The sequence below is a fragment of the Neopsephotus bourkii genome, unplaced genomic scaffold, assembly GCF_033783945.1.
Source record: "Neopsephotus bourkii isolate Nb327-2 ecotype Australia unplaced genomic scaffold, CSIRO-AGI_Nbou_v1 NB_168, whole genome shotgun sequence".
Classification (NCBI taxonomy): domain Eukaryota; kingdom Metazoa; phylum Chordata; class Aves; order Psittaciformes; family Psittacidae; genus Neopsephotus; species Neopsephotus bourkii.
Genome location: NW_026900684.1, coordinates 753,671 through 781,131, shown reverse-complemented (window position 1 = coordinate 781,131; position 27,461 = coordinate 753,671). Strand labels below are relative to the sequence as shown.

The window sequence follows — 27,461 nt, the reverse complement described above, 5'->3', positions numbered from 1 at the left end:
GCTGACCCTATACACGCAGTGTTGGTTTGTCTGTGTCTGCAGCCTCCTCTGAGTAGGGATGTTTGCTCCTTCAGTATTTGGGAAAAGAATTATGCAAAGGAACATTCATTTTGTTTTTAAATAAAGACTAGGTGGTAAGGACTGCCTCCTTTCTCATTACACAAAGATACTCCAGTGGATTTTTAGTGCTTGAATGAGTTTCTCCTTCCAGCTGGAGGTCAGTAGGTGATCGGTCTCCTGCAGGACCCAGCAAGAAGTCTGTCTGCAGAGAATCTGTGTTGGTGTCAAACATAGTAAGTACCCTGGCCTAATACCAGGGTACATAGCCAAAACCTGTCTGCAGCCCCACTGCACTCTGTTCTCTGAGATGCACAGGGTGCTGTCGATACAGCTTAACTGATTGTTTCAGAAGAGAGTAGTTGTGAAGCAGAAAATGTATATTTTACTTTGGCTTCATTTTTGTCCTTTCAGACTGCTGAAAGGTGTGAGTGTGCAGGTCCAGCCTGAATGCCTGGCTCCCTGACATGTCTGACCACAGCCATGAAGGAAGTGGTCACAGGGGAGCTATGTTTCCCCTTAAAGAGGGATGAAGAATTTAGGCCACCTCAGCCATAAGTCTCCCTTTTGTGTGTATAGGCATGAGCTGCAGAGGACAGTTACTGCCTCTGCTTTTCACACAGCTAGCACTAGTGTTAGGAAACTGGAGTGGAGGCTCACGTCCCAGTACCCCTCCAGGATCTCAAGGGCTGCATGTACATTGTGAGTTGCTGCGTGCCTTTCCCAGAGATACCCAGGCACAAAGTCAGCCTCCTCCAGGCAGGGAAGGATGTCCCTCTGCGCCCTGCGCTCCTGTCACCCATTACAGTGACACACAGAACCAGTTTTGCTTGGAGGATTTCCAGAGAGCTTCTGTCACTTATAATGTATCTTTGCTGTCTGAACAAGACCTTTCTGGATGCCTGAATGTCCATAATTCCTGGTATCAAAACCTTCACGATAATTCAAATAGTTATTTGAATTACACTGGACACTGGGGTTTAGGGAGCATTCTCAAAATGTTTCTCCCCTTTCTTTGTTTTTGGTTCCTATCCATGAGAAATATGGATATTTACCCTAAGGCCCAGGATCTTACAGGTTTAAGCTCCAGGCCCCTCCCTTTTTGGAATGATTTCCCTTTTTGCTGTTTGATGCTGTGCACAGCTTTCCATGCTGGGAAATCAATATTTCAGGACATTTTCTGTCTCAAAATTTCCCGCCATATAGCTACACTGCGAGAGACGTGATACACTGCATTGTTGACAGGTCAGAGCAGACATGCAAACCGGTATTTGTCAGACCCGGCTTAGAATGCCAAGAGCACACACTCCTCACCAGTCCAAGAAGCACAAGCTGAAAGACTACCCACGTAAAACAGCCTGCTGAGTTCTGCTACGCTTTGCTGGAGACATCTGCTACGCCCCAATGATCTTTACTGTTCTAGTGCTGCTATAATGCCATGAACACATCGATTTAAAGTGCTTACTTTTTTACCACTGTCTGAGATCACTGTGCTCTGCTGAGTCTCAAGCTCCATGGGGCTACCAAGCAATGCATCCTCTTCCATACTAGCATTTGCTTCCCCCATTGTCCTTACAGAAATTGTCATTTGTGGAGGCTGCCCAAATTTTATATTCTTGGCCAACTGTTGCTGAAAAACAAGAAAAGAAAAAACAACATAAAAAGGTATGTATATTATGAACAAAACAAGCCAAGTCTAGCACACACTCCTCCTCCACCTGAAAGCTTTCAGACTCTGGGCAAAGAAATCAACTTCAGTTTTATATTGCTGCAACATGATGGGCACCCCGAGTTCATCCTCCCTGCAAAGTGACCAAGGTCAAGAATTTACCGCATAATTTCCGATTTTGGTTGATCAACTTGAGCTCTTGTCAGTGTTGCCAACTTTGGCAAACTTCCTGTCAATTCTGAAACTTACCTTCTCTTCCTTTAGATCTATGTCCTAGCTTAAGACTTTGTTTACAAAAGCTAGTTATGAAAGCTTAACATTACAGAGAAATAAGATTATGAGCCAAGTGTACACTGAGAAACTACAACTGCCCTAAAAGCCACTTTTCTTCACCCCCCAAATCCTGCACCTCATGCAACTGTAGCTCCTAAAGATATCCTTATTGTAATGTTTAGTTCTAAATGTTAAGAGTTTGGTTTAGCCCTACCTTAGAGGAGGCAAATTCTCAAAGGAGGGGAAACCCAGCTTCTTTTAGATGCCTGATCTCATAGGAACAACACAGAAATTCATGTCTGCTCATGTTCATGTGCACTGCCACACCACTGCTTTTGCACAAAGAAGTTTATGGACGGGACATGCAGTAGATGAATGGATTAAAGAGCTTTTCCACCATTTAGTTTCCTCTTTGAAGTAATCTTCTCTTAAGGGTCACAAGAAAGTACTCTCAAATTATATCAAGCCTAAAATGAGTAAATTAAGTAGCATATAGTATCTGTCTTCTGATGGGGTAAATGAGAGAAATTACAGCCCTGACTACTGCAGAGTCATACCACAGTCTTTGAAAGTGAACTTTTCGTAAAAGAATTAGAAGAAATTCTCTAGAAGAAGCAAATGGAGTGAGGGACATTTACTGATAGATTATCTTCCTGAAATACTTCAGGGAATCATTCTCAGTTAGGAAGGCAGGCACTGTGGAGTTATTTTACTCATTTACTCTCTTTCAAACACAGAAAATTCTCCAAATGAGATTTTCCATTCCTGTCTTGTATTACTATGAACAGCTACAGCTCAGCGATACTCCATTCAACTGTGCAGCTTCTATTCAGTGGAAACGTCAGGTACGCACATGGACCCCTGACATGAGTTTGCCACTGAGAACTGCGGAACACTGGAGCAGAAAGCATGTAAAACAAAGATTATATTTTTCCCTATAACACTGAATCAGTAGCTTGGCTTAGGTGAGCTGTTGGCAAGGGAAGATATGCTTTAGTAGCAATGGATGGACTTCTAAAAGGATTCAGGTCAGATCAGTCTTAGTCGCCATCATCGCCCAGTGGACTAGACTCTTACATAAAGGTTATCCATATTACCCCAAAATATTACCAGATTTCTGTCTTGAGACAGATTTCTGTATTGAGAACTATTAAGACAAAAAAGTACATGTAAAGACTCCTTAGATCAGGTTATTAAATTAGTTTTTCTCAGTTCTCTCATTGAATTGCACATTACTTGTGCCCATTTGGATTTTAGCAGAAAGTAACGAAATTCATATAGTACCTAATTTTGGCATAATGGGCAGTTATGAATGGTAAAGATTTATTCCTGCCTAGATTACTGTCAGTGCACTCATAGTCTAAGGGCAAGGGTTTCACCAAGTCTTCCTAGGCTTTCATGTTAGCAGTGCACCTCTCTGACTTGAAATTTTATGTTTCCACTGTGTAAATAGGACCCGGAGAGAGCAATAGATCTATACTAGATAGTGTGATGGCTGTAATCCTGCTCTATTTCTGCAGGTCCACTGATGATAGTAGAAAATTACTTCAGAAAAGCTTCCATTTGATAACATATTCTCTAAGTTGCGGCTGCTCCTTTCTTCTTCTTCAAATCATATTCCTAGTTCTCCTAGACAAAAAAACTGGAACTGTCTGCATTTCTTGAGCCACTACCCAAGTAACTAAGGATTCATGAATCTGTTCCAAGGTGAGAACATGCACACATGTACATACTGTTTGCAACGTGTTTCGGAAGAGGAGATGATGTGTTATTCTCTTGATCTTCTGATCAAGTTCTTGATCTAGTTCATGTGCAATGTGTGGTGGGAGCTGTGTGGTGAGGGAGCTATTGTGGAGAATGGTCTGTGCTTGAAAAAGAATGGCCATTTTAATAGTCATCAAGGATGCTTAATTGTCATCAAGAGGACTTTGCTGTAAAATTGCGTATTTGTGTACATAAAAGTTTCAAACGTTATTTTGCTGCTATTTCCAGGCAATAGATCGCCCTCAATATTTACGGACAGTACACAGCTGTTTGTGTGCTTTTGCTTCATTTTAAAGTAATTTTAAAATTACTTCAAAGTTTTAAGAATTTATTTGCTCAAACCAGAATAAATTAGCTCGAAGACTGAAGAAGACACTCCAGTAGCCCTCACATTCCTTCCAGGACTAAAGGCTCTTCTCTGTATGACCTTTTTTTGGCCTTTTTTGAAGAAATGTAGCTTACAAAAAAGCTGCACTGATAGTTCTCTGCTGACCATTTTCTTTCAGTACATTCTAATCCCTAAAGCTGATGCTGAATAACAGATACTAGAATTTCAAATAGCGGAGAAAATTTGTTCTCATTGCTTTCATAGAGCTATGTGAAACCTGCTCCTTGTTCTTCTGAAAAATGTTTTTGTACTGTAGAATCATAGAATAGTTAGGGTTGGAAAGGACCTTAAGATCATCAAGTTCCAACCCCCCTGCCATGGGCAGGGACACCTTGCTCTAAACCATATCACCCAAGGCCTCGTCCAACCTGTAACTATGGTGCAATTATCCTCTCTCCGAAAAAATTTATACAGAAGCATTCTCTACCTGGTCAATCATAAAAACCCTAAAAATGGAAATTCTCCAAAAACAAGAAACACCCCCAGCTCTTACTTGGAAGAGCACACACAGACACTGCAACACAAGAGATGGAGATACATCTGCTGCAAGACCACTGAGAAGAGGCCATATTCCCTGAAAAGGAGCACCTGCTTTGAATTTCTCAAACGTTTCAGACAAACACAGATTTCTGAACATAAAACTATGAATCCTGTGTACCTGAGAATTCCCCGTGCCGACAGCACGTGGGTGACAGCTGCCTAAGGAGGATTATTTGCTACGCATGGCTACCACATATGACCGTTATACCATGAAACAGCAGCTGGAGGAAGAGCACACAGGGGAGCTTCAGAATGGGATCATCAAGCTGTGCTCCAGACCAGGTTTACCTCATCCCCCAATTTTTTTTCTATAGATTCAGGAGGTGCATAAGTTTCTCTGTATATACCCAAATCGTGCGGCTAACAGTGAGATGCCATTCAGTGTGAAGTGAGGGGCAGAGCTGCACTCCTAATAAAGGCAAAGGAATACTAGGAATTTAGGAAAAGAAACCCAAAGTTTGCACTCATCCAATTTACAGGATCTCCCTCAGTAAGGGGATCATGACATGGGCCCACTTTTATTTCATGCAAAATAATTTGCTAAAATGTGATACAAGCTTACCATAAATAGTTTCAGAAATCAGACTCCTAGGTTAAACCACTCTGCATTGGTTGGCACCTGCAGCAAATTGAAAAGCTTAGACTTTCAAAGCACTCTTTGTGTTTGCATAGGAAATGCCACAGAACAAACTTTCCGTATTTACCGGCAGAGAGCCCAGATCAGGCTGTACATCTCCTGTTTCATTCCAATTTGGCTGCTTTTCTGTGTACATGCCTGCTTGCACGCATGTGGGATTCGGCCTCCTGAAACCACATCATTCTTATGACTCTGTGCCTGGAGTGAATCCAAAACCGGATCCACTGAGCTGTTGGCTCTGTTCAGTTAAAAATCGTTAAAACAGAGTGTATATTTCAGCCAATTCCATTCAAACAAGTCTTTAAGAACTGCTGATTGTATTTTGTTTTCAACTCAGATGTGTATTTTTTATGTCTGTTTGCAATGCCCAGATAAAAAAAATAAATGAAATTATGTTTTTTAGTCATGTATAATTGTGAAATCGTGACATATCAGTAATACTTGTCCTAAGAGCCATACTGTTGAAATTCCACTTCTGCTTGTACAGTCCCTCACAGTGACCCAAAAATCAAATGCCTTGGGAATACACAAGAAGAAGGCAAGTCCGTACTGAGATTTGCCTTGTGGCCTCTGAGGACTTTTGGAGCCAATAGCCAGTTGAGAACTTTATGTTTCATGAATAACAGTGCTGTATGACAATGGGTTCTGCAGTCCAACTAAGCGTAAAGAAATGTTTGTTTTCATTTAAAAGTGTTACTAGTTTCAACTGATGCTCACATTTCTCATGCTGTGAAAGACTGAATGATTGTTCTCTATTCATTTTCTCAATTCCACTCATGATTTCAGGCATCTCTATCATATTTTCTCTCTTATAATTTCTTCTCTTGGCTGAAAAGACAGCTTACCTAATTGTTCTTTCTGTGGAAGTGAGCCCACTTCTTTATCCAAACAAAAAAATCTGTAGCACATTGAAATGAGCAAAACACCCCCCATAAGCTTTTTTTCCCCCCTGTTGCTGTCAAAGAGAGAGAATAAACTGGAAAGTATAATGTAATATTAGAAGTTATACTGGAATAGCTGGAGGCTTTAGAAAGTGGACTAGAAGTAAAATTAACATGTAAAATTACTGAAAAGAAGGGAAATAAGAAAGTATTACCACAGATATTTTGGATATAAGATGCAGGGAGGGAACTATTCCACTTTTCACTGCTGAAGCAGCATGTGTTTTGTGGTTTTACGCTTCAAGAAAGATTTTGGGAGTATCCAAAATAGAAGAAAGCTGAAGAAGTGACCTGTAAATGGCTCTCTAGAGGTATGTGCTTGCGGCAAATCCAGATGCAAATGGAGATTTTGGTATACGGTGGCAATGGACCACTTACAGTTGCTCATTTGTTAAGAGCAAGACTTTCTGGAGAAGCCTGAAGGTATTTATAGCATCTGTAGTATTTCTCACCTGAGTCTCTCCTTACAGACTTCCAAAAGCAAAGAAGATGCAAGTAAGAAAAATGGAAGCTCATTTACAGGCCTTACTGTATCATGGGAAAAAGGAGCTCTGACCCAGAAATGCTATAATGATTAAGGAAAAAAAAAAAAAGAAGATAAATTCAGTTTATAAACTTAAAACAATTGCCAAATATGAAGAAAACAGGCTGCAGTGGCACTAGAAGTTATTTACAACAAAGAAATTAACTGCAAGAAATAAAAAGCTGAGCAATCACACGTTGAAAATTCACTCCCAATTCCATAAAATGCAGAGCATGGAGTTAAGAGATAATAGCTTTGAGGTTTTGTAAATGATTTTGTAGCCTTGTTAAGATGTGGGTAATATCAAACAGAAACAAGAGGAATGGCTGGTAGAATACAGATGTGCAATGCACAGTAGGGGAAGCACCAGCTTGATCATAAGCTAAGATACGTTAATGACTACGTGAAATGGCATCCAAAACTAAACAGCCATTAGGTCTCACAGGAAGAAAATGACTGGGGACATTCATCATTTCAAAGACAGGGAAATGGGAATTTAAAAAGTGGTCTTTTATAGTTTGACCAAGAAGTCTGGATTCCCAAGCCATGTTTTACCATAATTAATATCTGTGTAAGAAGTGGATGTTTTACAGATTTACAGAGCAGAGGGCTTGCTTGTTTTAAACCATGTGACCACACAAAACAGAGGTGATGTAGCCCAGTAGTTGCTAATGCAATAAGCCATATGCCATAGTCAACATTTAATGTTTCTTGAAGCTCACTGCCTCAGTCTCATGGGTACCAGGTGACCCAAGACACCTAACGTGAAGGCAAGAGGCAGAGAGCAAGCTGTCCCTGGCCTTGAGAGGCAGCAGCAGTGCCACACCACGCCACTGTCACAGAAAAAAGGGAGATAATGGCTTAGATGCATCAAGACACTGACGCTCAAACAAGTTTCCATTTTACATGCTACAGTTTTTCTGGGTCTGAAACAGCAACTCTTCTGTTAATTTGCTGACACTGTCCGGCAACTATCATTAGTAGAAAGAAGAGTCACAGCTGCAAAGTGCGAAGAAGTGGTTCTAACACACTTTGATGAAGTAAAAAACCAACCCACAAAGGGAAGGATGTAAGAACATACTCCCAGAGTTTCTTTCAGGTTAGTTCTTACACACTGCTACATTTACATTTTAAACATTCCTTGTGTATTATTCACAGTTCTGTATCCAGATCTCAAGCACCAGATCCCAAGAAAGAAAATTATTTCAGTGTTAAGAGTACCAATGCCTGGGTACCATCCCTTAACAGGTTCAGGCTGGCTTTCTACACCAGATCTTAAAAATTAGTTACATCTCAGCAGATCCAAAGGACAAGGAAAAGGCTGCTTTTACCAAGGCAGATGGCTTCAGATACACAAAAGCTATTGGATGTTAACAAGAAGTCAGGCTTTTCTCATCAGAAAGTAAGTGGTCTTTGTATCCAAAGGACACTGAAGCATTCTGCAAGACAGGTTTGACTACCTCTCGTCTTTGCCTAGTCAGCAGCCATTTAAAATACAATGGTTTCTAGCCTGGAAAGTACCATGCATCAAATCCACCTGACCCAGGGAAATTTAAGCTGAAAAACCAACACAGAGAAATTGGAGCTCTCCTAGTGTGATTTCTACTTTAAAGTATATCCACAGTCAGCACAGACAACACTGTTCAGGTGCTCTGTCTGCTGACAGCACTGGGGAAGAAGAAAGAACAATTTAATCCTCAAGGTTGGATCTGTCTACTGTGCATGATCTCTCACTCACCAGAAAAGACGGACCATCAGTAGACTTTGGAGGTAAAAGAAATCAGTGGTATTTTACTAGCTGGCTACAGGGTAACAGTGCTTGCACAGCATTAAGAATTTATCAGCATTTTGACAGGACATGCCAGCATCCTGAGCAATAAACTGAAACATGCTTCTGATGGACAGCTCTTTCAAGGTCTAGAAAGGCAAAAGGCATAGTGATGGGCATCTTACAGATGTACGAGAAGAAAAGCAAAAATTAGAACACTAATGGGACAGAGCTCTGGAAAAGGGAAAAGAGGTCATACAAAAGCTCTTTAGAAGCAAATACCTGAATGTGGTGTTTATGTATGTATGTGTTTGCTTTGGAGAGATACACATACACATCTTTCATGACAACCATTGAAAGGACAGGGAGAAAAATAAACGAACTATGATTCTATGATGATTATAACAGCTCTGCAAAGTTGTCTTGCTCTGCATGCCATTTGCTGCCACCAACACTACCCTCATTTTTTCACTCAGCACATCTGTAGGTCTCAGGCACATAGATCAGGACATGTCAAAACCATGAGTTCAATACAAATGAGTTCCACAAGATACAGCCATTTCTGCAGATTCGCTTGCAACATCCCTGAGGTACCCTTCAAGACCAAAACCTAGATCTGCTACAGTTTATCCAAATCATTTCCATGGGTTTTGGCCAGACAACTTAAATGGCTGAGAAACTGGCCCATGGCTACTGCAAAAGCAACCCGCATTTAACACATTCTGGAGACCATTTTCCACCACATTTTAAACATTTCTCCCACTTACAATTTCTTACCTGAAGAGTTTTGACTTTTCCTAAAACGTTCTCCTGTGACATTGCTTGGATGGCCTGTTCACCCTCTGCTCTCCCATCAGGTATAAAAACACTGTCATGGGAAAAAGCTCGACTGCCCATAGAATAGTGGGAGGACCTGAAAAAAATAGTTAAAAAGTAAATAAGCTCAGTGACTAATTTATGAGAGTGACTCTTGTCCTTGCTGTGTAGATTTTCCCTTCCTCTTGCCTGCTATATAAAAGCTTTGAACGTTCTCAGAAAAGAGGTATCCAAACACTTTCTATAATCAGAAGTTTAACGGAGGTACACAATGCCTTCACACGCAGTTTTCCTCCTTGGGAGGCCATAGAGTGGGGTGGTGTGATGAGAAGTAGGTGTGATGAGAAGTTAAATTAATTTTCTTTAGAAGTCTCAAACCTACATGTTACTTTTAGGGTGTAGATGGTGATGCATACATTACCAGACTGCATATTTAAGAAAGCTTCATTCATGCTTAGTCCCAATGCTTGGGACCTGCTGTCACTCTTAATTAAAAATGACAGAATATTCCAAGGAAAGGTACCTCTGTAACACAAAAAGAGGTAATAGAGTCTAATAACCTACTTCTAAACCTCATTTAGCTGATTATTTACCTGTTCCGATCACCAGTATGATCACACTGACAATTATATATTATCATCAAACCTCCAAACTGATAAGAAGCTTATTACATCCGCCCATGTGTGTTTGATTACAAACAAAGAGCAAGAGATGCCCATGTTTCACTGTTAAGGCAAATGCCAAGGAGGAGAGTGCGACACGAACGACCTAGTTATATGGCTCTGCTCTAAATCCACGGGCAAAGGGTGAAACAGAAAGTGTTTTCATTTACTGGAAAGTTTTAAGGCTCATCAATAAAACTGAGAATTTAAAAAAAAAAAAAAAAACAAAAAAGCAACTTTGTGGGTTGTTACTTTGGGATTTTGTGCCATTCTGGGGAAAAAATTTTGAGTTTGAAAGTCATGTTTTGTCTTGCCTAGAATATTTCACGAGTGGAAAGGCAGAGAAATACAGACATGATTAAAGACACAGTAGAAGGAAACCGAACAACTGAGAGGTCTTAAATCTCTCATTTTAATAACCTATTGGCACCTCTATGAAACCTATTTATAGCTTCAGTAAACAAACAATCTGGAGAAAAAAATAGATACTTTTTATACTGATCTAATCTGATGATGGTTGTGGTCAACCTTCTACATGTGATAAAAACAATATAAACAGATGCTTCAGCAAAAGCAAGGAAGAAGACACTTGCAGAGTGATAGGGAAGTAAAATAACAAGAAAAATGAAAGCCCCACATATGTAAGAAAATCAGTATCTTTCTCTCCCTATTAAAATGTACTAACTGTTTATAAAGTGTTCAAGAGATTTCTACTCTTACTTTGGAAAAAAAATGTTTGGAATGTATTTATTACATTTTTGTCTCATTTTTTCCTGGGATATGAACATAATCCTTTTAAGTACAACCAATAATCTCTTCTTACCAAGGAAGAAAGCTGCGTAGGGTTACATTAACCTTTAACTGATAGGCTACTTTTGAGTTTTATAACAAAATTTCCTACAGTAACCTGAAAATAATAGGAAAAAAAAACCAAACCCACAACCTCTCCCTCTTTCTAGTTCACATATGTAAACTACATTTGCACCCAGAAAATAAACGATCCAACCTTTGGTGGAGAACATGCTCAGATCTCTGTATCGTTTCATCCTTGATGCAATCACAGACTAACTGAAGAAATGTTTTTTATCCAGAGTTAGTATTAGGGCAACATGCTTCACTTGAAACTGTGATGGTGTTGGCTGGGGTAGAGTTAAGTTTCTTCATGTTATCTGGTATGGGGCTACATTTTGGATTTGTGCTGGAAACAGTGTTGATAACACAGGGATATTTTAGTTATTGCTGAGGAGTGCTTACACAGAGTCAAAGCCTTTTCTGCTCCTCACACTATCCAGCAGCGAGCAGGCTGTGGGTGCACAAGGAGTTGGGAAAGGACACATCCAGGACAGCTGAACTCAGCCGATCAGAGGGAACCCCCATATCATATGGCATGTTCAGCATATAAAGCTGAGGGCAGAAGGAGGAAGGGGGGGACTGTTCAGAGTGATGGTGTTTGTCTTTCCAAATAACCATTGTGAGTGATGGAGCCCTGCTGTCCTGGAGATGGCTGAACACTTGCCTGTGTTGGGAAGTGGTGAATGAATTCCTTGCTTTGTTGTGCCTGTGAGCAGCTTTCCCTTTCCCAATTAAACTGTCTTTATCTCAAAGCATGAGTTTTCTTTTACTCTTCTGATTCTCTCCCCATCCCACCAGGGGGGTGGTGAGCAAGCAGCTGCATGGGGCTTAGTTGCTGTTTGAGGTTAAACCAATGCAGAAACAAACCAGCACACAATCAAGGAAAGAGCTGGTCAATAATTCACAATGGTTTTAGTCATCAAAGAGGAGGACATTTAACAGATGCTGTATTCTATTTTAGTGGTTTGGGGTTTGGTTTTTTTAAATAAAAACAGCTTGATTGCCTTTGGCTGCTAAAGGTACTACAGCTTCTTTTAGAAACCTTTTATTAGAGGAACCATAAAAGTATATTTTTAAACTCTCTTCTAAAAAGGTTACTATTCAAAATAGTCATGATTCAGCCTGTACACAGAGCTGTGGTAAAATTACATGGCATTGGAATAGATCTACCTTATTCAGCCATCCAGGAATCTGCTCATGAACCACAGTTTGAGAAATTCCCCTTAAACAGAGACAAATTCCTAGCAGGCCTGACTTGCAAAATGAGCTGTTTGACATGAAGCTGACTAAAAGCTGTTTTTTTTTCATGTAACCATGTAGGTCTGTTAGAACTGAAAGCTCCAGCACTGCATTCAACAAAGGGAAAAAAGTCTGTTTTCACAGCCAGAACTGAGGGAAAGAGGCAAAATTTGACAAACCAGCGTATGCCAATCCCTCCTGCATTTGCATGCTTCAATGTGTGAAACTGCTGCAGGTGCAGAAGGCAAGGTCACTGAGAATTTATTCTTTACTATTTACCTTTGAGCTGAGAAATCTGCTGTGGATGCACAATCCAAGTCATATTGTGCTCCAGAGAGGATCTTCTCCCAAGCGTTTTTCCAGCAGTACTGTGGCTCAGATACCTGTGGCTTTGTTTCACAACTGCTCACCATGCTTATGACACCGTCCTCCCCTTTTACTGTCCAGTGGGTTGGTGTTTTCATACTTAAAACTGGACAGCTCATGTTTATTCCTATTATTTGTCACAAATAATTAGCAAGTAAATATTGTAATTCAGGCACCAAAGAGTTTGGTGACTTGTTTACAAGTCAGTTTTGACCTTACTAATGAATCTGTTAATATTTAAGTCAGGAACAGCCAACCTGCAGCTTTTGAACTGAACAGGGTTTGCTAGCAGTTGAAACCCCAAAATTTCAGCTGACCAGCAGCAGGGGTGCTCTGGCAGTAGGAACTGCCTCATAATCTGAGTCCCTGAAATGGAAGAAAAGTGCTGAGACATGGATGCACATGACTTCACCCATCGTGCTATAGAGCTGAGGATACTTTTAGTGATTTAGTCTCACCTCCTGCCTGTGAACTAATCCAGTGAATCTCCTGGCAGTTTGAGATACACAGTACACTGACTTTTGGCTATTGCAGATTTGGGTTTATGGAAAAGTGTGATGAGACTTGTTAAAATGTCATTTAAAGCTTCCTTTGGGACACCAGGTTATGTGAAACAGCTTGGGAGCTTCATATGACCTGTAATTAGAAGTGCATCACTGCTGAAAGCCAAACCGTATTTTGACAAGTGCCCACAATGGTATTGATGGCAGGTTAGGACCATGCTAAGCACTTTTGACCATGCTAAGCACATACAGCATTTCTCTTTTATGTTCTCCCATATAGGAACTGATTTCAGTTTAGGCACTTCCACGTTACACGGTATCACATCTCTTTGTTTTCATAGAGCTGAAGCAAAAAATATTTGAAAGCTTTTGTCCCGCTTTGCTTTCTTATTAACTTGCTTCCAAAACAAACATGCTCCAAACTGTCAGAATACATTAAACATTCAGAAGCAGCCCTGCAATTAATTAACCCAAGGCTTCTCTCTACCATATCCCCTTAAAATGCTTTGCAGATAGAGTGGATATGTCAGAACTGGATGACTGAGCATTCTTGCTAGCTACATGTCCAATAACCTGTTTTAAGAATTTTGCTTAAATGTCTGTGTAGGCTAAAGTACATTGGAAAAACATGTTCACACATTGTAGTAATCTAGTTTCTTTAACAGGTGAGTTTAAACACAGTTTAAGGTGATTTCCAGGCTACTTGAACTTTCTGAAAGGTCTCTTATTTTGCTTACCTGGAGCCCACAATCCTTCCAAATCTTCCCAGCTTTGAGTCTGACAGATAACGTCACAAAGGTCTTTTTCCCACCTCTTTTTTCACTCTCCTCATGTTCTACTTCCAGATAGACTGAATTTCTTTTAAGTCATAATACAGAATGAATAATTGAGTTGCCTTTACTGCTACCACCACTTCTACCTCCAAAGTGTTTCTCAGAAGCCTTTATACAATAACGTTCTCACAGTCCACATCTACAGACTGTGCTTCAGGAACTCTCCCCTCCGTTAAAAGTCACTTTGACATCAAGTATGGCTGTTAATAGATTGATGGTATGTCAGAGACCTGGGCTACAGACATAGCCATGGTTGAAGGTATTCCAGTCTCAAACTGCCGTATCACTTCCAGGAGATGTGGGAAAACAGGGCATCAGCTTATAAGCACTTCTGTTGATAATACTGATGATGACACTTCAGAGGCTGTTTGTGCTGAAAATAATTGAATCATCATCTGACTCACTTCCAGAAACCTGACTAAATTAAATGAATTATGGATGTGCTATACCAAAATACAAAGCACTTTAGAAAATCCTTAAGAATGTTCTCTCTGAAGGTGTGTTGCAACCCAAGTATCACATTCCAGTTTCAGTTTTAGTACACAAATATTCAAAACTAATTTTCTCCTACTCAAAGCAAAGTTAAATTCCATCTGCTCTGAGTTGTTTTTGCCACACCTGTGTCCCTATTCAGATTCCTGAAGACAGGTCAAAATACTTGGTTTCTCAGAGAAACTTACTTTTCACATTCTTTCATTAGGTTGAAATTCTGAAGAACTACTACATTTTTGAGAATGTAAGAGGGGTTCTTTGATACACATGGGCTTTGCACAGAAAGAGTGCTGAGAAAGTTGGGGCTGTTCAGCCTGGAGAAGAGAAGGCTGCGTGGAGACCTCATAGCAGCCTTCCAGTATCTGAAGGGGGCATATAGGGATGGTGGGGAGGGACTCTTCATTAGGGACTGTAGTGATAGGACAAGGGGTAATAGGTTCAAACTTAAACAGGGGAAGTTTAGATTGGATATAAGGAGGAAATTCTTTCCTGTTAGGGTGGTGAGGCACTGGAATAGGTTGCCCAGGGAGGTTGTGAATGCTCCATCCCTGGCAGTGCTCAAGACCAGTTTGGATGAAGCTTTGAGTGATACGGTTTAGTGTGAGGTGTCCCTGCCCATGGCAGGGGGGTTGGAACTAGATGATCTTAAGATCCTTTCCAACCCGAACTATTCTATGATTCTATGAATATGTTTTTATCTTGAGGGTACCCCAAGAGCATAAAAGTATATCATAGCCAACCATCCAACAGGATTTTATAAATAACAAAGGTGGGAAATACAGCAAGATGTTGGATATGAGGACCACAATGTATCTTGAACAATGACATGACGTGGACTTTTAGCCCAGGTTTAACTGTATTTAGCTGCAAAAATACTTGTGTCATATATATCTCAACCCTAGCTGGCTTTCTTCTGCACAAAATAAACATGTTTCTCAGACGCTATGTTTAACTCAGTGCTGACATATCCGTTTCCCTGGAAAGGGAGAACACCTTCTGTTCTATTTCAGACTTCTGGAAGAATCCCAGGAAAACACAGATAATACAGATTACATAGATATTGGAAGTGACATAACTCTAAGGTATCTATGTATGAATTTGGCTTGCAAAAAATCTATATGCAGTAACCTCTCTTTCTATTACTCACTCTTGCTGAGGCGTCTATGCATGCTAAGAAACTAGGAAAAGTGAATTAAATCCCTCACAGCAGAAAGGGACTGCTCTGAGCCTACAAGAAAACTCTTACTCCTCTCCTGTGAAGACCAGGAAACAGAGATTTCTTTTTGGACCCCCATCAGACATTCACTGCTGCGCACTGTTTTCTGTTCAGGATGTGATTTTCTGGCAGCTCTAGATACTCCACATAGGGCCTGGTTGAGGTACCACCCTTTCTTCCTTTATCCTCCTCCCTGTGTGTTCCTATCGTGTCTTTCATGCTGCTTAGTGCTCATGGTTCACGTGAAGCAATACAGGGATCTCTGCTATCTGAACAGCTATCTACTAAAAAAGAAACCCAAAGCAAACCCAATAAATCTCAGAAACCCACACAACTTCCTGGTCTGGCTGAGCAGACACTGACACACATGCCAGCTGCATGTCCAAAGAGCTGCTGGCAACAGATGGACAGCTGCAGTCCAGACTTCAATCCGCATTTACTGCTCTGGAACTGCACCCTTAAACACATCGATGTTCAAGGGTAATGCCGCAGAGTACAAGGCTTATTTTACCTCACTACTGGTGGCTATTATGGTTCAGACCCCATTTTTCTCTGGAGCGCACTCTCCTCTCAAAAACAAATATGGGGTCCTTAAAAGGGGAAGTTTTGTCAGCAGGGAACACCTGGGTCTCAGCTCTTGCATAATCCCATACCCATGCATTGCTGTAGTACAGAAAGCTCACACCACCAATTGCCTCTTTGGTGTGTCATAAGTGTTCCTCCCACTCTGATATTAAAGAGTTAGAAATAGAAACTGAAAAATAAAGGGAAAGAATGATTTGTTCTGTTCTGTCATGTTTGTAGACACCAACTCCAAAAGAACCCAGTCTCATGACTTTTACTCTTTTAGATTTCCATTAGAAACCGATTCTGTAATAATTAGAGATCAGTCAACTTTTTGACATAAAGCCATTTTTAACACTAAAAAATGACAAATCATGCAAAGCAATCATGAATTTATTTTAGCCAGGTATTGACCCTTAGCATAATACCTTCAAAGACATCTGAGAGCCCCCTCCCAGAATAGTCACCCCCAGGGAAATGACAAGTGCAGTGACAGGTTGCCTTTACTTAATGTTTCATTTTAAAAGAGAAATTTGATTCTAGCTCTTTGCATCTCCCATGAATGTTCCCAGGGCAGCTAGCAATGAAAAACATAAATTGCATTTTCTCGTCATTCCAGAAATGCATTAATACTGTAATAGAGGAAAATGGACTGTAATTATGAGCTGTATATTTTAGCATCCTCTCTTTCATCTGTCATGCTGGAATGCGAATTTTGGTTCTAACTCACACCTGGATGGAGAATATTGTCTATGCTGCCACATAACTCTGAGTTACAACTGTGCTCAGACAGCACATTGCTTCATTGCATTAACAAACCCATAAACATGGTCCTTAGAAGTTGAAGAGGCAAAAGGGAGATATTTTCAGCAGGGTGGTTGGATTCTTTTTCGCAAAGTAAACCAAGAGATCATTTCTGTGTTCTGGTGCATCCATATCACCTTCAGAAACTGGCGAATCTCAGGGCATTAACTCTGGGAAAACTGCACATTCCCATTATCACCCACCAGAGTTCCACTGATGCCAGTGACCTGTTTTACAGCCTCTGTGTTAGTAGCCCTGCTCATTTCAAAGACATCATGCAACATTATCTTATACAAAGCTCCAGATTGGTGTCACTGGGGATGTGTAACCTGTGATCTTACCATAATGTTGTTGTTTTTTTAAAGCAGACATCAACCCCAGCTTTATGTAGCTGATACATCTTTAATATTTGTTAATAATCTAATGAAAATTACAATTAAGGACATAAAAAGTAATCATGGGAAGTATCAACAACCTGAGTGTACTAATAAGGTTTAATGTCCCTGTCAGCCTCCTCTGGTGCCTTCACACACATGGGTTCAGGAGCCTTATTTAAGATCACAATTGAGGCTTGAGCTCTGCTGGAGGGATGCTGGTTTCCAGCTCAGCCGCAGCTGTGCCTGTCCAGGAAGGCCTTTGGTCCAGACCTCACTTTGCAGAATGACTCCCTGGCTTGGCCCTGCCTTCTCAGATGTGGATCTGCAGCATGATCAATGGATCTGACCCTGATCTACAGACTGTCTTCCTGGCTCGGCCTCAGACCTGTCTTGTCATCCACGTTGCCTTACCTGTACTCCTGGTTGGACCTGGCCACCATACCAGCATCAATCCTGCTTGCCTTGCTTAGACACTGTGTGACTAGGCCCTGGGAAACAAAGCCCCTGCCATGCAGTGGGATGCACCCTGGTGCTCTTCTCACCTTCCCTGAGGGAGCAGCCATGCCCTTGCTGCTGTCTGACAAGAAGGGAATGAGGTGGGACTAGACTGTTCTTGGCACATGAATTTTATGTAATTACTCCCCGGATTGTCTATCTCAGAACATCTCAGTATGCAGAGTGAAGAAAGCATCACTCTGTAATCCTGCAAGAGAATCTCTCACATAGCTTGAGGATTGTGGGTAATTCACCAGTCATAGAAATATGCAGGCTACTGGAAGGAACAGGGCTCAAAATGGTCCAATTTTCACACTTGACCTGGCAATTCACTGCGTGTGACACTATTCTATCAAACGGCAACATATGTTTATGCAAAATTTGCTCTAAAATATGGCAAAATGTACAGAAAAGGAAGCAAAAAGTCTAAGTTAGTCTTGGCAGAAATAAGTGCTATATAGTGACTGCATTTAGCCATAAAGAAGGAAAGGAAGGGAGCTGACACAAGTGAGGAAAATCCAAGCGTGCTTTGTTTCTAAAAGCCATACAATGTCCATATGCTCTGTTTGAGCTTGAAGAGATACTTGCTGGAATCAGAGTGCTGCCAAGATGAGGTCTCCAGTGCACTCAAAATGGGGCACTTACAAAGAAAATAAGGAAACTGACAAAAGCAAATTGCAGAAACCAGGCTAATAAGCAACAAAAAAAGAAACCCCAGTGTATGGAAATCAGATGTGACAGAGGAATGTATCTTGGGAGCTCTTTGAAGCTGCAAGCAGGTAGACAGATCAGTTTTTACTGTTGGTCTACATTGCTTCACACAGAAATGCCCAACGCTGCAAATAAAGGGGTCCCATTTCATGGACAGGCACATTCAAAAATTGAAGTCTGCCGAGAGGCTTTTTCCTGTAAGAAGGTCAATATTGTCACACTTCAGCCTTGAAGACCTGACAGGTCTAATTGCAGGTCCTTTGAAATACTGCGTTCAGCTCAAGTAAAGGCACTCTATTGTACCCTGTGTAACAAAAAATTAACACTGCTGCCTCTGGACATCAACCCAGAATGACAAACATTCTGTAGGGCACCACCCTGGTGCCTTTTTGGGTATGTCCTCACAATGCTTGATCAGAGTCAAGTGGCAAATAAGACAAATATAAAATCTTATAAAGTGCCAAATCATAGCTTTAGAACAATAGCTTTTGGAGACTTCAGTGATGCTCCACAAACACAACTTAACTTGTCTGGTAATAAGCATTTCTATCTCCCGGGTCATATGGTTAGGACAGAAAGTTACTTGAATACAGGTTTTAACATTGCAAACTCAGTAAAGGCTATAAAAAAGTGGGAAAAGGAAATCCAGTCCTTCACAAAACAGGACAAGAAAAAGTGCAGTAGGAAACCTCCCACCTGAGAATTGCAAAACAGCAGGAATGAATAAATAGACTGATGTGTGCATATATCAGGATACTAGGTAAGTTATTAACATCTGATGAGTCCAGGAAGTATCTGTTAAGAAAGGATGGACAAGTAGATGTCTCAGGCTGCTTCCAACTCAGCAAGTCAATCTACATCGTATGCAGATTACCTAAATTGCTCCTGGTATGTCTGCATCACCCAGTCGGCACAGTCTCCATTAGAAATTTGTTCATTAGCTCTGGGCAGGCTTGTAAGCCAATACAGCATGGAGTGAAATACTAGCTTAGGTCTTGGAAGCAATACAGATGACTTATTTAGTTTATGCTCATTTGTTTGCTTGTCTCTATCTTCATGAAGCAGCTTCCTTCCTTAATATCTTTTCAAAATAACTTCCTCTCCCTAAAACAAAGCACAAAGTCCACCTGCAGGTAATAAATTAATGTACTTTACAGGTTGATGAAGTAACATAGCCCTGTTAAGGGAATGGGAGCATCCCTGAACTGCTGTTAAAGAATTGGAACTTCATTAACTATAAGGTTGTCATACATTCTTAAAGTTTGAAGCATATGTTTTATAAAACTACTCAGGATTTTGGTTATATAAATATACTAGTAGTTATTTATATTTGTTCTGGTCTATATGAATAGTGGAAGGTATGGCTATGTATTTACTGTCAGACAACTTGTAAAAATCTACGTATATTATTTTACTTAGCCTATTTCTGCATTCAATTCAAAAACATTTGGAATTATAGCAAAGGCAAAAAAAAACATAGTGGGAGGAAGCCATGCTGGAAACAGAAAGGGGTGGCAAAAGTAAGCACCCCCAAAGCAATCTAATGTACTGCACTGAACGTCTATGCTTGTTTTAGGATGAGTAATGTGGCAAACACTACCTGCAGACTGAAAATTAGTATCAAATCCCACCCACATCTGCACCACAAAGCCTGACAGGGAAAAGAAATTTTTGACTGAGTATTCTAGCTGGCTAAAACAGAAATCATAAGCACAGAATGAAATGTTCCACTTGAGATGAGACATGGGACCCTTCACACGTCCTAATCCTCTGTGATTTAAATTGTGTGGTGTGATTTATTCCACCAGAGGCTTACATTTAGTGCCTTTATCAATTAGAAAAAAGTAACACATTTAACAATGAAAGCATTTAACAGTCTCACAAGGGTCTGCCACACCTTCATTTCACTGTTGAGGAATGGTACAAGTTCCCATATCATTGTTTGTTTCTGGGCATGGCACTGCATTTTCAGTTACTCTGAATGGGAAACCCCTGATAGCGATTTGCAGGTAGTGCGATGCAATAACAGTCACATCTGCATCTACAGTGTGGCTATGCTCAGTCTTGGTTTTCTGACAAGTTGAGTCAGGCAAAAGAGGTGCACAAGATTGCAATGCAGAAAGCAAAAGGAAAACCTAGAACATACAGAATTTTACAGAATGGAGCAAAAAAACCTCAGAAGCTATAAAAAATATATAACAGTAAAAAAAACTTTCATGGCTATGATTTTGCACCACTGAAAATACCATGCAGAGTGATGTTCCTGATGCACATTTCTTTCTTGAGCAGAGGAATTTGGTATGGCTTTTTGGTCCTCTTGGATTATTTGTTACTTTCAGATACTCAGAGTCCCCAGTGGAAACAGGTCCTTCTTTTCCAGAGAATCAGGCTTTGATCTGCAGTTAACTAACCTCTCTGAGAGCTTTCAGTTGGAAAGTGAAATAAGTATTAATGACCTGATCAGTTTGTGCATCTGGCCTTAGTTTTCTGTTGTGGTTGTGGTGGTTTTTCTTTTGGTTTTTTTTTGGTGGTGGGTTGGTTGGGGTTTTTTTTGTTGTTTTTTTTTTTTTTTTTTTTTAGGGGAGGGGTTGTTTTGTTTTGTTTTTCTTTCTGTTCTGTTCCTAGTTAGAGATTGTTGACAAATTAACTCTGCAGTTTCTTTCTCCTGCCATTTCTATAAAAAAGTCTCACGCTGTCCTTCTGTCGTCCTCTCTTGAGGCTGGAATATGATCTGATTTCCAAGTGCCTCTCTGCTCTCCCTTTCTTCTACTCTACATTCAAATCATGTAGCAATAAAAGCAGCCTATCTAACCTAGTTAATTAATCCTAACCACAATGCAAAACCTGTACGGGATAGACTGAAAGAGGATGTGTCTGTCCTGCGCCAGAGATACCACCTTGCAAGAAGTACATAATAAAGTATCTGTACTTTAAAACATGGGTGCCATTAATACCTCTGCTGAGGTGTTCACTATGTAGTTCTGTTAAATCATGGAGCCAGATTCAAATTCATTTCTGCTTCACCCTGGGATTTCCTTTTTGCTGACTGGCACATGTACCCAGTAAGTAACACATGCAAGAAGCGAGACCTCAGCGTCTACAGCAGCAGGTGTCATGTTCAGAGGAGCACTGAGATGCACACACTTAGGAAGTGAAGTGGTGTACAACTCACTACCACTCAGCAGAGGTAGAATTTAATTTCATTAAAAGCAGGGAGAGCAAGCTTTGTATTTGCACGGCTGGCAGCAGCCCTGTGTGCTTACCTCAGACCACCGTTTGCCTCTTCATCGGAGGAGAAGGTGCTGTCGCAGATGCTGCCAAAGGAGTGGCTGGGCTTCAGTTTGGCTTCCTCGCAGTCTGGCACAGGCTCTCTTTTCTTCCTCTTGCCAAAGAGCTTCTTGAAAGGCTGGAATTTGCCTGCTTTTTTCTTGTCTGCGGATTACAAGACAGGCGCAGGGCTGAGGGACACAGCTCGTGAGCAAGAACCGTGGCAGCAGGTTCAAAGGAAGAATGAGGTCAAGGAGCAAGTCACCAGCCCAAAGCAGCCTGGCGCTTGCAATGTAAATGCAGGGCTGCAGCTTGCTGTTGACACATCAGACTGACAAAGCAAAGGTAGGAGCACCAAAACATTGGCTCTTGGTTTTAAGGATCTGCTTGGAGGTATCAAAGCAGCTGAACATTTGGATGAAGAGAGAAGATAATTTTGCAGTGCCATAAAATTACACTGAGGCTCATTTTTAGGTTTTACACCACACTTCTGACCTTTTCTCCTAAATACAAGCACTGCTTTGATCACCTCGCTTTGGCAGGTACTGGATGCTCTGCTTCGAATTAAAAGCCACTGAAAGTAGCCAGCTGTATTTTACTGACGTAGCCTCATAACTAGACAAGTCAATTTACAAATTAATAAGGAGAGCAGTATAAAATTCTGTTGGTTAATGGGTTACTTCAATAAACATCCAGCTTTATAGCAGCAAGTCAATACATTTTTCTGACTGCTTTTTCCCAAGTAACTGAGGACAGAATTTGATCCTGTATTTCTTCCCTGATACACTTACATTTTAAAAACTCCACCAAAAAAAGCACAGCAAAAGACAAAATGACATGAAGACAGGAACAAGAAATGAAAAAGTTAACCAGAATAAAACAAAACTTCTTTTTCCCCCACCAAAGACTGCAGAAAATAAAGGCAGCTTCAAAGTACTTTCCCTACATCCACACATCCATTGAAAAGAAGTACCAAGAGTTTCTTGTTAAGCACTGCCAATAAGGGGTTAATTTCTTGGGTCTGGGATGCACCAAAGATTTTCTAAACATCATAACTGCCAAAGAGCTTCATTTTTTTTCTGACTTTGCTTAATTTTGCATTGAATCTACTTAAAACAAGTTACTTTGTTGAGTAGTTTTGGGGGTCTTTTTAACCAACTTTTAGCTTCCTGTCATAATCCAGTTTAAGAAGCATCATGTTATACTGGTGACAAATATTTTCATAAGGTCTTTAAATCTCTGCAGTGCTTTTTCCCCAGGCTGCATGCATGCACACAGCCTCATCATGCTCTACTCTTCATATAAGCTGTTGCTCAGCAGAAAGCAGTGGTTTGGTTGCAAAACACAGAGGCTCCCTCACGAACACTTGAGCTGGAAACATGAAACATCTTCTATAGGGTAATAGTATTCTTCAATACCACATCAGGTTTTTCATTCCACTTTGCTATACCCGTGTACAGCAAAGCCACGTCTGGGCAACACCCCTTTGTGGTTGCTGGAGGCATAACTACAAGGTATTAAGAGAGAGAAAATGTGCCCAAACCTATCTGGCTACTTCCAGTGACAAGTGGTTCCCAAACTGGTGCCAGCGAGCCTGAATTGAACCAGGTGTGGGATCAAACTTACACAAAAAGCAAAAAAGCCACTCTGTGAATCTATCTGTATCCAATTATGGATGAAGTAGGAAATCTAGACTGAAATATAATCACGGAAGCAACAGATAGTGATTCTGCATTTCCTTTACAGATCCACAAGAAGTTTACACAGATATCATTCTTCTCATTGAAAGCAGTCAAGACAGAGCATTTGTACAACTTCATTAAGACAACAAGGCATCCCAGTAGCAACATAAATAAAAAGTTGAATTATGAACCTCAGATTCATGCCCAGCATTAGAAATTTTCCATCCAGAATCGCTGACCCACAATGAGCAGATGAGAAAAACAACTGAAGCAGCAGTTTATCAGTGTAGAAGAGAAAGAGGTTCAGAAGTTTATTCTCCCTATCCCCTAGCTCCACTTTCCATAAGCTGACCACTGACATCTCCAGCCAGGCCAACTGCTTGATCTTCAATTCTGACTTTAGAGAAACATATTCTTACACAAACCCCCTAACAGACAGGCAGGCAGTCATGCAGAGAAAGAAATAAATTATTGCTCTAGGCCACAGCTACTCCAATCCTTCACATGCCTCAGAGACTGCCAGCAAAAACTCATAAATCAAATGGTAGCACATACAGAGGAGAGAGCATCAGTACCAGACACAAGACTCGGTGAAAGAGCTGGTTTTCCACAGTTCCCACCTTGCCTGCTTCCTCAGCCTTCTTTGAAAGGAAAGGCTGTGTGATGCATTTCTGTTGGCTAATGTAATTCACTGCATATATCAATTCAACTACAGCATTTTTAAAGGAGGTTTTTCCTGTGTCATTCATCCACATTACCCTTGTCCCCTCCTCATTGGAGGTTTTCAGATATAGCTGTGAATTACCTCATCAACTCTAAATCTACTGTACTGATTCACCAACTATGCATCTAGGTGTTGAACACATGAGACAGGTCAACACAGCTTTCATTTCATAAAAATGGGTGAAAGCCAACACGGTTGTCTCCAGCCAAGATTTGTTTTTCTCCATGTGATTTAACATGTCCCTTAGCTGTTTCCCCACTCCATACCCCATCATCACAGTTGTCACATTACTAAGTGTGAATTCTTTAAATTAGGCTTCATGACTCATTGCAAAACCAACAAACACCCTTCTCTGCACAGGCTGCACACACTATTCCCCATCCTGTCAGAGCAGAGATAAGAAGCAGCCTTCCCTTCCAGGTTTCTAAGGAGGCAAGGAATGACTGCTAAGGCAAAGTCTATTTATGTAAATTTCTCACAAGGTATTATGGATGAAGGTGTGGGATGCTATCACCTACAGGGTAAAATGCTTTCTGTAACAGTAAAACAAGTACAAAAAGGAATCTAAACATTGGCGATGCAACAGACAATGTCCTGCACAAAAGACTTTTCAGTCTCTAATGTGAGAGCTCAAACATGACTCATCCTTCCTGTCTATATGAAAGAAAAAAATGGGATAGGAAAGGCTGAAGATTGGGACATCCTATGCTGTTGTCTTGTGTCAAGGACAATTGCTGAGATAGCCAGGAAACAAGTCTGCTTACATGGGCTATTTGGTTTTCTCCTTAATCACTGGAATGGGAATCCTGCAGATCAAGCCCCAGGAGAACAGGAGAAATCAGCAACTAGATCTTTTTTCCTGTCTGTTTGACAAGCCTATCTTGCTCAAATCACTGTAAATAGTTAACAGCAAATCAGTTTTAAATCACAAAAAACATGAGGTGTGAAGGCGACAGATAAACAAGGTTGGATAGTTAGCTAGAATAACACAGCACATATGGTAAATGCTCCCTTCTCAGTTTATTCCAGAAGAGCAGCAGAGCAGATTAGAATAATCTTTAACCTGTCATATAATTTGTCAGCTGCATGAAGACATGAAGTGCCTGACACAGAGCCAGTTATACCGGAGAGCATTGGCATCGTGGAGGCTGCACATGGTCCCAATGACTCCCAATGACAGTGGAGAGACTGATAGGAGCACCTACCCCTCTGTCACACTCTATTTCACTCTAGGGTGCTCTCCAGGCAAAATGAAGGCAGGTGCAATGGGCTTTATTGCTGGTAAATCAGGCACAGCCTCCACCAAAGTCTTAGCAACACACCAGCTGACAAGCCCCCATCAGATAGCTTGTAGTTAAACTGCTAAAATGTCGCCCAAATTCAGTGGGACTCCTAGGCTGTGATGCCTCTTAAAAACTGCACAGCGTCCTCAACACAAGTACAGGTCAAATACAGACTTAACTACCTCTCTGGCAGAGGGAGGAGATTTAAATGATTGTAAAGAGCAAGCTGTGTATCCCAAACAAGCACAATGCAAAGGTGAGGCTGCACCACTGGCTGGGGCAGAGGAGATGTCAATACCACTGGAATCACCTGAAAAAAGTAATTTTTAAGCCAAGCAAGCTTCACATGAAAAGTAAAGTCTCACACAGTCATAGAAGAGACAACTAAATCTGTAACAAGGTGTTGGTTCCTTGCATCTTTACCTCTTGGCTGCAGTGCTGGGCACACTCACAGTAGGATGGGTGAGAAAGCATGCAGTAAGACATCTCTCCAAGTAAATGCATCAGCTGGTGAGTAGAAAGGTTATCGTTAAGGGGAAAAATAAACAAAAGCGGGATTTATAGTGGCTTTTAAAAGTTGAAGTCATTGCGGCCAAGATTTTTCAGACCTCAGGTTTGCAATGGGATTTGCAGAGATTTCACAGATATTTGTTCATTATGCAAAATGCAGCACTTGTCTGCAATACCTGTCTGTAGTATGAGATATTGCACAGAAGCTGTCTCCAAAATAATGTGCTCCTTGTTAGTGAATATAATGGCCATAAAATATGGTGTAATAGGCTGAATTAATGAGAATATGAATTATTAAAATGAATAGGAGTTTCTATAAAGAATTTAGAGAATGGAAATCTACACGCATGCACATTAAAAACTGCATGGCAGGGAGAGGGCAGGTGAGTTACTGGGCTGTGGGCACAGTACAGCAGCCAAAGCAAAAAGGGAACTGAAAACTTGACTGACAACTCTAATCACATCTCTAAAGCAGAAGGTGGCTGTTATGCTCTACATTGCTAGTATCAGTAATAAAAAATTCCACCTTAATTTTAAGCTAATGGTATTCGTGCTCTTTTTAAAATAACTTGGGACAGCCACTACAACAAGGGCCCTGTTGAACCCTGGGTTGGCCATGCATCTACACAAATTTCTTCATTTTCAGCTCCTCACTGAAAAAGCCTCCCTGCCTCCCCCCTGCCCACTCTGTTCTCATAGGGCACCAAGCTTCCCCGTGCAAAGCAGCATTGGCACTTGCCTCCGGCTTTCCCACCCACTCCACATCTCAGTGCATCCATTTCTGTGAGTCCCCAGAGCTGCTTGTTATCGCTGGTACACTTGTATTCAGAGCTAGAAGCAGTGCTCCCCAGAGAGGTGTCTCCACTCCTCCAGGAAACACAAACAAATTGGGAGCACTGAGGAGGAGGGCAGGCTCTGCTCTGCTTAGCAATGTTCCCATGGTTTAAAATAGGCGTGAGCTCCTGTACCTATTGGAGCTCATTAGGTTTCACAGGGAAGTTGGTTTCTGGACACCATCTGCCTCCATGACCTGCCCTCAGTCCATTGCCCTCTCTTCTGTATGTAGCTAAAGAGAAAGCTGGGGTTGACAGATGGACACTGTCCAGATATACAAAGCAGTCACAACACTAAAGACCCTGAAGAAATATTTAAGATAATACAAAGGAAATAAAGATCAACATTAAAAAAAGGACAAACGCTCACATTCAATATCGTAACTTCCCAGCAATGGGTTAGGCTGTGCAAGACATTTACTGATAGCACATAACAATCATAAACCAGACAGTATGTAATAGCCCCACACTGACAGAGATAAGATAATATAATATGACCAAAGATTAAATCAAATACTTGAGAAACATTAAATGAAAACAAGATTGAGAGGGTTCAAAAGCAACAAATTGGTGCAGCCACAACAGTCTCATGAAACACCTAGGGAAAGCAAAGGAAAAATAGCATGCCAATGCTTGCTTGTTTTTCCAGGAGTATCAAATGATCTTATAAGA

The 27,461-nt window shown here is 40.9% G+C and overlaps 1 protein-coding gene across 3 annotated transcripts in view; it reads right to left on the bottom strand.

Annotated features, from left to right (window-relative positions):
* Window positions 1-27,461, bottom strand: part of CRACD (capping protein inhibiting regulator of actin dynamics) — a 120,149-nt gene that overhangs the window by 13,491 nt on the left and 79,197 nt on the right. For 2 of the 3 annotated variants that reach the window (XM_061370676.1, XM_061370667.1), the window contains exons 3-4: window positions 9,338-9,485; window positions 1,523-1,687 (exon numbers count right to left, since the gene is read on the bottom strand). In XM_061370676.1, the coding sequence (XP_061226660.1) occupies window positions 1,523-1,687; window positions 9,338-9,457 (285 nt within the window). In that variant the 5' untranslated portion in view covers window positions 9,458-9,485. Of the gene's footprint in view, window positions 1-1,522; window positions 1,688-9,337; window positions 9,486-21,753; window positions 21,923-27,461 lie in introns of all 3 variants that reach the window. The other variant, XM_061370656.1, reaches the window with a different exon arrangement.